General features: G+C 39.9%; 1 protein-coding gene across 2 annotated transcripts in view; it reads left to right on the top strand.

Moving 5' to 3' along the window:
• The window catches only part of adam10a (ADAM metallopeptidase domain 10a), a 72,767-nt gene that overhangs the window by 13,401 nt on the left and 46,710 nt on the right, over window positions 1–12,656 (top strand). For both annotated transcript variants that reach the window (XM_057334760.1, XM_057334769.1), the window contains exon 2: window positions 8,834–8,984. In XM_057334760.1, the coding sequence (XP_057190743.1) occupies window positions 8,834–8,984 (151 nt within the window). The remainder of the gene's footprint in view (window positions 1–8,833; window positions 8,985–12,656) is intronic.

Genomic DNA, 12,656 nt, shown 5'->3' with positions numbered 1-12,656 from the left:
ACAGTGGCCCTCCAGGACCGACATTGGACACCCCTGCTCTATAGTAACGGTAACCTTAAATGACTTCTCCTGTGATCTGACGCTATATAGGAAATAGGGCTGCACGATATTGAGAAAATATGCGATATGCGATTTTGTTGTTGAATATTGCGATAACGATATTTCTTGCGATATAACATTTATTTATCATACTGAAATAAACAGGTAATATATATTCTTCTGATGTAACTGACAAAAGACATTAATGTTACATACAGATGGATAAATTAGGGCCATATCATTTTTAGATTACCTAAATTTGCTTTAATATTTCTAAGTTCTGTGTTTTTCCTTTTTTACTATACAATAGTGGTATATTTGTCCACATAAATTACTGTAGGATACTATAGTATTTACTATAGTAAACTGCAGTAAAATTCCTACTATATTGTTTTTGAACTTTACTATAGTATACAGTGTTTATCAATTTACTACAAGGGCACTTCAATTTTCATTAGTACACTACAGTATTTTTTGTCTGAGTGTTCAATTTAACGGGACTTTTATTTTGACGGGTCTTTGGGAAGACGCTTGTTTGCAGATAGCTTCACTCAAACACTAAAACGCTCGTAAAATAAACTCAAAGAGCAACTCTGGAGATGAAGTTCATGTGTTCATATCTTCATACAGTGCAGACGCAGATAAATACTCGACCATCACTCGTGTTGTATGTTAAACTGTGCACATAATTCACTATTCACTATTCAATAAGACACGCAGAACAGCCAGATGACATTTAAATAACAGGATTCCGCGTCCGCATGGACTCAGTGCGGTGCGCATTGATTATTGTCACACAAAACAAGCACAACCACGACAAACACGCAGCTCTGTCTAATGCACATATTCTTATTATTCTACATATACTATGTCGCACTGTTCCTTTTTTCAAGTTACTTGTCCGGTCGGGCAAGTAAAATTCTCTCTCACTTGCCAATACAAAACATTCACTTCTCCCGGACAAGCGTTAATGTCGAGCCCTGCAAAATATTGCCATATTTCAGACGTAACGTACTGTTCTTTTGAGGCACAAGTCCGTCGCTGTCATTTTCCTCGCTCATCTCTATTCCTGCCATATTTATTTTCCGCTCTCTGCTTTGAGCCGCTAGGATCACCTTTGGGCCCGCGATCTAGCCAATAGTATAATAGCACCTACTTGGCGGGTATAAAGATATTAATGAAGGGGCATTACACCAGGTCCAATGGTCCAATTTGGACAATCTAAGCATGCAACACACAAATGATTGACACATGAAACAAAGTTATTTATCGCAACTCTCTGCGATATGGATATCGCATATACTATTATCGAGATAACGATCATTTTTCAATATATCGTGCAGCCCTAATAGGAGATAAAGTTGACTTGACCTTCAAGGGGGCGGTGGGTGCCGTTGGAGGGGCGGGGTGTCCCCTAAGGTAATGGTAGGGGAAACGCTGAAAATGAATGTGTGACCTGTAATGTGACGGGATGAATGATGTCCTGTCACGGGAGTCACTGCTGCCATTGAACTGTGTACTTTTAATATTATGTTTTGTTTACAAACATTTGATTTTCATCTTGAAACATTGTTTCTCGTATATAATAACCTGATGATTTTGGGAACTTGTGTAAACTATGTGTTTAATGGTACTTATGCAGATATGCATTTATTTGGTTGAGTGCACCGACTAAATAGATAGCAATGTAAAGAGAACAAACTTTTGACTTGCATTTACCATGTATACCATAGCATAAGTGAATACTCTTATCAGTTAAAATAACCACTCCATATACGGTTTTCATTTGATAAAATTGCATTTATTGAAGGTGAAGCTGTTTACATATTTGCATTGTCTTACCGTCATGGTCGATTGTGAGTAGGTCTCATTAAGCGCGCCCCTAGTGAGCATCTCTTATATTAGGGCTGCTCGATTATGATAAAAATTATGATCACGATTATGTTGGACAATATTGAGATCCCGATTATTTAACACGATTACTCATTAACTTTTAAAACAACATAGAAAAATGAAAACTTGACTTGCACTTTAGGGTGCACTGTGGATTTATACCACAAGAAAAGAGAGGATCCTTGCAAAATGGAATGCAGCACAATAATCGTTTTGCCTCGATTATTTTGTTTTTGTAATTGTTGAAGGCCAAAATTGATGATTACGATTAATTTTCGATTAATTGCACAGCCCTATCTTATATACAGTGGCTTGCAAAAGTATTCATCCCCTTTCATTTTATTCACATTTTGTTATGCTGCTGCCTTATCTTAAACTACTTTAAATTATTTTTTTACATTAATCTACACTCCATGCACAATAATGACAAAACAAAAAACTGATTTTTGACAGCTTTGCAAATGTATTAAAAATTAAAAACTGAATTAAGTACATTGCATTAGTTTTCATACCCTCAACTCAGAAAATGGTTTAAGTACCTTTACAGACTTAAATATTTTTGGGTATGATGTGAAAAGCTTTACACATCTGCATTTGGCAATTTTCTGCCATTCTTCTCCTCAGATCCTCTCAAGCTCTGTCAGGTTGGATGGAGATCATCAGTAGACAGACATTTTCAGGTTTCTACAGAGATGTTCAGTTGGGTTCAAGCACTAGCTGGGCCACTCAAGGACATAGACAGAGTTGTTCATAAGCCACTCTTGCATTGTTTTAGATGTGTTTAGATGATTTATTTTGTTTTGACTCACATGTCAGTTTTGTTTTGTTGGAAAAGTTTGGTTAATTGCATGTTTGAATATATACCTTTTTTTGTTGCCTTTGGCCTTAATTGGGAAAATAAAAAGTCCCATCATTAAGTGTGTATCTGACTGTTTTGAGTGTGCTACAACATCTACCTCTAGACGCATTGAAAACATCCTACCTACAACACCTGTCTTAACTGAATATAACTTGCCCAGAAATATCTTAAAATATATCAGTGCCATTGTTTTGTCTCGAGATGCACACCAGTATTGTATTCTTCTAAGGTATTTTTATAAAAGCTACATAAATATCTTGATTCATTCAACTAAGCTAAGTCGTGTCTGTGAAACCGGGCCCATATGTAATGGGCAGTATACATTTTTTTAACACATAACTCATTTCATGATGTCTAGCTAGTAATGGTCTCTCACTTTTCACTGCTATCATTTTTCCCTCACAGAGGGCTGACTCTCTTGAAATCTGTCTGTCTTGTACTGTCATATCGGATTTGGTTGGAGCCCAGAGGAAGTAGAGTTAGGTTCAAAACAGGAAAGGTTGGTTCTCTATAGCTTGTGTTGTGTTGACTGATGGAAAGCTGGTGTCAAAATTTTTCCTGTGAAGACACTTTAACCAAAGGTCAATGTATCTGGTTAGATCTGCTCTTGCTGACTGCGTATTTTGGAAAAGGCAATGTAGTTTATCAAAATGAACACACTGACCTCATCTTTTTTTTGTTAGACTGCTGCTAAGTACTGACAGAAAAATTTAGTATTTGAGATTAATTGTGTGGGCAAGAAGATGTGTGTGCTAAATTAATATAACTGGTGTAGTATTGTGTAGTATAGTATTGTGACCGAGTAAACGCTCCCAGCTGAGGTCATGCTATTTTTAGAATAAATACTACTGTACCAGGAAGGTGCTTTTTGAGTCTAAGGAAGGATGGGAGGCAAAAAACTCTCAAACAAACAGAAATATTGTACTTCTTGTAATAGAAGTGGAAATACTGCACTCGTGTAAATGATAGTATGGGATTTTTTTGTTTCACAGAATCACAGTGCTTTCTGGTGGTTTTATCCATTTATTATGAGAGTCATATTTCAGTTTTAGCAACTAACTCTGGGAAGAAATCTGCAGCAGATAGAAAAGTGTTCATAGAGGAATTCTGACAGGATAAGGAACCCCTTCACTCATCCCACACCCATATTAACAGACTGGTGCAGTCACACAATATAGCAGAACTGCAAGATTTGAGCCAATTGCATAATATCGGTGTTATGATTGGTCAGGTCGCCTGTCAATCAAACTCCAGGCGAAGGGTCAATTGCACTGTAAATAGGGCTGTCACGATTATTAAATAATCGCCTCATCGCGATTGTTTGGCCTCATCGCGATGGTTTCAGATCATCGCAATTATTGCATATCTCTATAGAAGAAAATAGGGGGAGCTGTAGTGCATCTGCATATTACATATTTTAGTGTATTTATTGTAACTAAAGCATTGTAATACTTGTAAAATGTACCACCACAACACAATAAAAACCAAAGCATATACCTTAAAAATAACCTGCAGTACAATTTAATATTATTTAAACTAATCTCATTGTTTTTCCGACGGGCGGGGGGTGAGCGGGGCCGCTGCGGCTCGACAGTAACACCAACCAGCCCCCCTTTGCGAGACGAGTACGTCGAGAAAGCGGACCTTCTCAGCGTTACTCATCTGCGCAAGGATTGGCCAGAGGAGTTTCTCATGGACCACAAGTGTGGACATCGTCCGACCCAGGGCCCGCGTGGTCACCTTGGTCGCCCGTAGAGCGAGGTCGGTGGCGGTGCGGAGTTCCTGCATAAGCGCTGGGTCGGTCTTACCCTCGTGGAGCTCTCTCAACGCCCTGGCCTGGCAGGAGCCATAGCGTGGAGAGAGGAGGCAGCTTGGTCCGCCGCAATGTAAGCTCTCGACACCAGAGATGCCGAGACCCCACATGCTTTGGACGGGAGTCTAGGTCGAGCCCCCCCAGGTGGCCGCCACCTACGGGCACGAGTGCACCGCGGCGGCATACTCCACCTGGGGGACACCGACGTATCCTCCAGCTGTCTCAACCTCGAGGGAAGAGAGGGTGACAGAACTTTGTTTGACGTGAAACGTGCCGGAAGGGGCGTTCCAGGTCTTGCAAAGTTCCTCATGCACTTCCGGTAAACACGGCACTGGGGGCGGGCGCGGCTTGGAGCCGCGCTCAAACCCGAGGCGCCATGTAGCCAGCCGCGAACGCCGGGAGAGGCAGTGCGGGCACTGCAACCCAACACTCACGGCGGCCCGGGAAAGCATGGCCGACATTTCGACATCCGCTTTTTCCTGGGCTCGACCCCCCGAGGGAGGGAGCCCGAAGAATCGTCGGAGTCGGATGGCAGTACGTCACCCCCCGATGCTGCAAGAGACCTCTCATCATCACGCATCGTGTCCGAATACGTGATTGAGGAATAAGACGGCGGACCGTCTTTTTTGGGGAACGGTCAGACGAGCGAAACGAGGTGTGAACGGTCCGTGAGCCGTGGCTGGCGGATTATCGCTCACAGTAATCCTCTTCTCACCCTCGCTGCTTGCCATAGCGGACGGCAGGGCCGTAGTCCTGCCGCCACGGAACGGGGAGCAAACGAGGTGGTGGCTGAGTCCCGTGGGAACACAGCCACCTGTGACGCAACGTCTGAATCGTCACCGCCCGCAGTGCGGGCAGGACGTATCCACAACGTCTGCCCCAGCGTACTGGAAGCAGGCATTGTGTCCGTCCCCCTCCTCGATGAGTGTGTTGCACCCATGAGAACAGCGGGACAAGCCACGCTGGAGAAATTTGCTCTTTTAGAAAAGGAAATTTGCTCGAACACCTCCGGAACTGCCGAGACGCCCAGGGGAGAGTCACTGCAGGAAGGGACCGTCCGCTGTCCACGTCGTAGATTCCAGCAGAAAGAATGATCACCAAGATCGTAGAGAAGCTCATCAGATGCGTAGGCTCTGAAGAACAAAAGGTGAATGAATGAGCACGCCGGCTTCCCTCTTATACCCGGACATCCGGGGAGGAGCCCGGCATGCAAATTTCATTCGCCAATTTTCATTGGCCTTTTCTAAATACTCAGAAGATGATAGGTTCTCAAGACAAACCCCATTCTGTCGGTTCGACACAACGTCGAGAGACTGACAGAAAGGGAACCAATATTTTCCGATGTATTTCCAAGAAAAAAAAACATATTTGGTAACACTTTACAATAAGGTGCTATTTATTAACAATTAGTTAATGCATTAGCTAAAAGGAACTAACATTGAACAATACTAATACAGCATTTATTAATATTAATTCATGTTAATTTCAGCATTTACTAATACATGTTTAAAATCAAACTGAATTAACATGAATAACTGTATTGACATGAACTAACATTAACAAGGATTAATAAATGCTGAAAAACTATACTGTTCATTTTTATTTAATTTTAGCTAATGCATTTAATAATGTTAAATAATAGCACCTTATTGTAAAGTGTTACCACATATTTTTTTATATTCAGAACAATATGGTCATTTCAAAGCTGAATCAAAAATGTATGAGAATTAAATGTCAAAGCTCTAAAACAGACAATTAATTGCCATAATCGCCAAAGCCCTAAAACAGACAATTAATCGTCATAATCGCAATGATTTACTAGACAATTAATCGTCAGCCAAATTTCATAATCGTGACAGCCCTAACTGTAAACTTATTTATCATGGAGCTTTTGTAATATATGCCTTTTCATGGTATATATGGGCATGTACATTTACATTTAAGCATTTATGTACAGTATCTGTTGACTTTAATTTAAAGTACATAAATTTAAAAAATGGGCCGCGGGTCCTTAAAAAGTCTTAAAATGTCTTAAATAAAGTTTTCCTAATATATGACCTATAAAAGTCTTAAAAAGTATTAAATTCAGATTCTACGGTTCTTAAATATTTTGGTCACATGTCTGCAAAAAATCTTTCAGTCTGACAGACCAAATGACTATTTAAAATCAGACTAAACAGACTAAAGATTTTTCTCCTCGCGATAGTTACTGCATCATCAGAGAGAACTGAGGTCGCAGAATACTGGTTCAAGTACAGCTTGTTTACAGCATCCTAGCTAGCTTAAATTGTTTAAATGCAAGTTTAATAAAAATGGCTAGAATCATGAGTTCTCGTGGTGGTTAAAGCCGGTGCCTGGAAATGTCTACGAGGCAAACTGTGCCGTTTGTCGGAGATGTTTTAAACTCTGTATGAGCATCGAGGTGTTGGAATCACACAGACACAGAGGGAAGCAATAAGCATGCGAAAGGCCTCCAGCAGATTACAAGGTTTCTTTTTTACTGTTTTTATATTGTAAATAAAGGATAATGTACAGCCCTTGATATTGCAGAGTAAAACCCGACAGGAGCCTGACGTGAAGCGGGGTTAACGTTTTAATCGGCTGGATGTACATATCCCGCATATTAAACGGCTAACGTTACTTACCACGTGAGAAAATTATTGGATGTGAAATATTGATTTTAAATATTTTATTTGTTAACAAAAACAAACCTATGCGAGGAAAATGTGTTTCCTAACGGCTTACCACTTGAGCAAATTATTGGACGCGAAATATTAATTTTCAATATTTTATTTGTTAACAAAAACAAACCTATGCGAGGAAAATGTGTTTCCTAACGGCTTACCACTTGAGCAAATTATTGGATGCGAAATATTAATTTTCAATATTTTATTTGTTAACAAAAACAAACCTATGCAAGGAAAATGCGATTCCTAACGGCTTTAATCCAATGCGACATTTAAACAAGACTAACATGCAATTTGGTTAAATAATTTGTAAATATAATCTCCTATGTTATTAATTAGGCATTTATATTTGTTTTTATTGGTGAATATAGCATTTCTACATGTATTTCAAGAAATCCAGTCCAGTGTATCTTGAATTTAAACATGAGGGACATACAGTAAAGTGTATAATGAATGAAAGCTGTGATTAAAAATCAGGCTTATTCCATCATATGTGACCCAGTCTGTGAAAAAAAGTATATATTTTTTGTGATCATCTCATGCAATCAATGTAAAGAACATTCTGTAAAAATATAACCTTGATATCTTTAATATTGACTGGCCATGTCCAAGATTGAAATAGTGAAATTAATGCTTGGAAACAAATTTGATGCTTGTTATCTCATAATTAGATTCATAGACTTTAACCTGGTTTTCTCAGACTGGGTCACATATATTTATTTTTACAAACATCTTAATACATCTAAAAATATTTAAGTATTCTGAAAACCAGTTTTCCCTTTTAATTGTGTGCAAATAAATGCAGATATAAAGCAATATTTTTATTTAGAATTTGGGTGAAATTCTGTCAGTAATTCACAGAAAAAAACAATATGCAGAAAAACTGAAAGAAATTTGAGCGGTCTCTAAATTTCCAGAGGCTGTGTATATGAAATGTATATGTATTATAATGTGTATGTCCATCGCAGGTTTGGTCTTAAATTTCATATAAAGTGGCATTAAAATGGTCTTAAAAAGTCTTAAATTTAACTTGCTTATATCTGTAAATACCCTGCTTACACTCTGTTTAGCATGTCTGGATGATTTAAGCAGTTGACTGTGAATGTGGACACCTTTCATTATAATTTCGAATTTATGACAGTCGAGTTAGTAACACCCCTAGCTTGCAGTGGACCCATTCAAATCCATTTTACCTTTTTGCATAATTAACCCAAGTGTTCTCCTATCAAAAAATACTGGAAGTGATAAGCCATAAATTACTATTTTCTGCAGACAGCAGATAAGCTGTCGCGTGAAAGCTCAACATGTGGCTGCTGTTGCAGTTACTCCGATTCGCTTACACGCTGCTTTTTATGTGTGAAACATTCTTAAGCTTCTGAAAATCACAGATAATAAGTCATCTTGTCGCAGCTCTAAGTGTTGATTCCAGCAATCACAACCTGTTAACTTCTGCACCAAGTATTGAGTTTAATAATAGCTTGTGTGATCTCAGCCTGTCGCAGCCGGTTAACTTCTCTTCTCTTTACTTTCTCCATTCTGTAGGTCAAAATGGGAGAACCCTGAGTAATTACATTAAGCATTACGAAGGCCTGTCCTACAATACAAACATCTTGCACAGCAAGCACCAGAGGGCTAAGAGAGCTGTGTCCCATGATGACCAGTTTGTTCACCTGGACTTCCACTCACACGGCAGGTGAGTCCGATGGTTTGTACTTTGTTCTGGTGAATTGAGCGTCATGGGTCTCTCGTTCTGTGTTTTGGAAGCCTGGTTCTTTTTTTGGGAGACCTGTGCAGACCCCCTCTGATTCTGTGCTCTAGGCCAGTGGTTCTCAAACCTTTTTGTTGTAAGGCCCCCTTTGTGTAGAATGCATTGCTTTGCGGCCCCCCAAATAAAGACTTATAATCTTAAACCTATAATTTTAATTAAACCAAAAACATATTCAGTTATACAATGCTGGAACATCAATTACTTTGGTTGGTGGTCTTATTTTTTATGTTTGATTGCATAAAATCTATGATAAATATCTATATTTCATAAAATGCCACAAAATCTGTGGCCCCCCGGATCCATCTTCGGGCCCCCCAGGGGGCCACGACCCCCAGTTTGAGAACCACTGCTCTAGGCAGTCCAGAAACAAATTGATGAAGGTTAGATCTTCATGGTCTGCAGGAAAAGCACACTGACAGAAAACTTTCTGCCTCTGTGGTTTGTAAGTGTGTCTACACTGTAAAAAAATAACAGAAAATATTTTACGGATGCTTCGCTAAAACTGCTGTAAAAAATAATATGGAAAAATTATTTCATATTAATATAGTTTTTGTGCCCTGTTTTTATGGATATTTGTTACCATGTAGTCTTGTATGCCCTGTGGTATCAATAAATATGCACATACACTTCTTTTACAGCCTTCAATAGTATTTCTGTGATAGTGACAGCTGCCACTCTATATTCTTTTATACTGAATATTTTCATCTAGAACGGCATGTGTTTGACATTTCCGTAACATTTCTACCATAACAGTAGAGTTCCCAGTTTAATCAAAGGGAAGCTTTATCAACATTTGTAGAATTCTCATTGACGTCCCTCTCAGTTTGTAAACTATACAAAAAAAAACATCGGCACTAACGCACTTTACATGTTTTTGGTGTATTTCCTCTTTGCTCCATGTAAACAGTTTTTTTTTGTTAGTTCTATTACATCCTGATATACTGGTATATTCCTGGTATACTTGTGTGGGTTCATATCAAATTAGTAATTTATCAGGCTTTCAATGACCTTTAAATGAGTTGGTTGGGTTTCACACAAAGATCGCATGTTTTTTTCTATTAGAGCAGTCTCACACAAACATGCCCTAAATATTTTCTTTGTACATTAGTCCTTTTACCAGACTTAAGTTGCATTAAAGTGTGAATCTTCATTGAGGACTTAATAGAAGTCATGTCACAGCCATTAATGACATGGAACACCTAGTACACGGTGTCCTCAGTTAGATTTAGGATGAATATTTATAAAGTAGTTTTGCTGTAGTCTATGCTGATGAGACACAAAAACAAGCTGTGTTGCTATTTAGTTTTGTTTTATCTTAATTCCCCTGTGTGCCCTTTTGACCCTGGTATGTTATTTTTTTTAAGAAGGAAAATCCTGCACAGAAATAAAAGCAACTCTGGCAGGTGAAACTGAACAGCAGATGACTCGTAGTAGGGGAAGTGAGCCTGTTAAGCCAATGACATAATCTTTGTTACACACTGTCCTTACCACACAGATCTCTTTGTGTGTGTGTGTGTGTTGTCTGTGATTGAATGTTGCAAGATAGTAGTTAAGCTCCCTTACCTTTGACTTCATCTGCATAGATCCAGTCATCTTTTTAGTGCTTTTTACTGCTGGAGTTTTTTAAAGGAAATCTGTTTCGATGAGCACATGTTTATGGAAGATTGTCTTGGTTGCTTCTGTCTGTCTGTCTGTCTGTCTGTCTCAAAGTCATTTGTGTGGCGTGTGTCTATACTTGAAAGGATGGGGCTCCGTTCATCTATAATAAGTATGTTTAAGGTCATAATGGGACGGTTTCCCGGACAAGGATTATCTTAAACCAGGACTAGGCCTTAGTTAAATTAGGATAATTAAGTTATTTTAATCAGAATCAAAAAGAGCTTTATTGCCAAGTATGTTTGCACATACAAGGAATTTGTTTTGGTGACAGGAGCATCCAGTACACAGAAACAGCAACAACAGTACACAGAGACCATAACACAATAGAATACAGTACAGATGATTTAAATAAGGGCCTATGGGTATAAAAAATTAAGATATACAATACAATAAACATAAGATAAAGATATAGAGAGTAAAGCTATGTGTGTATGTAAATATGTACAAGTAAAAAATAAGAATAGACTATTGTAGTACAAGGTATGTGCTATATACAGCAGAATGAAATATAATTTACAGAAAAAGTCTGGAGGATATGATTAATATTGCACTTAATTATTATTGCACAGTAGGTAAAAACATTTAACTGTTCAAGAGGTAGATGGCCTGAGGGAAGAAGCTGTTTTGGTGTCCAGTGTAGTGCCGACCAGACGGCAGCATTGTGAAGAGATGATGGCTTGGATGTGAGAGGTCCAGGGTGATTTTCTGAGCCCTTTTCCTCATTCTGGATGTATACAGTTCTTGGAGGGTGGGCAGGGGAGCACCAATGATCTTCTCAGCAGTCCGAACCGTCCTCTGTAGTCTTCTGATGTCTGACTTTGTGGCCGAGCCAAACCAGACAGTGATGGATGTGCAGAGGACAGACTCTATGACTGCTGAGTAAAACTGTTTTAATAGAGTTTGTGGTAGGTTGAACTTCTTCAGCTGATGTAAGAAGTACAACCTCTGCTGGGCTTTTTTAGCAATGGAGCCAATGCGATTGTCCAACTTCAGGTCCTGAGAGATGGTGGTGCCCAGGAACCTGAATGACTCCACTGCTGCCACAGTGCTGTTCATGATGGTGAGAGGGGGAGTGCAGGGGGGTTTCTCCTGAAGTCCACATTCGTCTCCACTGTTTTAAGCGTGTTCAGCTCCAAGTTATGACTGCACCAGACAGCCGGCTGCTCAACCTCCTGTCTGTACGCAGACTCATCACAATCCTGGATGAGGCCAATGAGTGTGGTGTCGTCTGCGAACTTCAGAAGTCTGACAGAAGGGTCCTGGGCAGTGCAGTCATTGGTGTACACGGAGAAGAGCAGTGGGGAGAGAACGCACCCCTGGGGGGCGCCAGTGCTGATTGCGCGGGTGCTGGATGTGAGTTTCCCCATTCTCACTAACTGTTGCCTGTCTGTCAGAAAGCTGGTGATCCACTGACAGATAGAGCCAGGAACAGATAGCTGGGTTAACTTTGTCTGGAGCAGTTATGGGATGATGGTGTTGAAAGCAGAGCTGAAGTCCACAAACAGGATCCTCACATAGGTCCCTGGTCTATCCAGATGTTTCAGGACAAAATGCAGCCCCGTGTTAACTGCATCCTCAACAGACCTGTTTGCTCTGTAGGCAAACTGCAGGGTGTCCAGTAAGGGTTCTGTGATGTCCTTCAGATAGGCCAGTACCAGTCTCTCGAATGACTTCATGACCACAGATGTGAGGGCGACGGGTCTGTAGTCATTCAGTCCTGTGATTTTGGGTTTCTTTGGGATGGGGATTATGGTGGAGCGCTTGAAACAGGAAGGAACTGTGCACAGCTCCAGTCATCTGTTGAAGATCTGTGAGAAGATGAAGGCCAGTTGAATAGCACAGCTTTTAAGACAGGCTGGGGAGATACCATCTGGGCCTGGTGCTTTTCTTGTCATTTGTTTCCTAAAGACTCGGCACACATCCTCTTCACTGATCTGA

This window comes from Triplophysa rosa, linkage group LG1 (genome assembly GCF_024868665.1).
Source record: "Triplophysa rosa linkage group LG1, Trosa_1v2, whole genome shotgun sequence".
Taxonomy (NCBI): domain Eukaryota; kingdom Metazoa; phylum Chordata; class Actinopteri; order Cypriniformes; family Nemacheilidae; genus Triplophysa; species Triplophysa rosa.
This window is presented reverse-complemented; position numbering and strand designations above follow the sequence as displayed.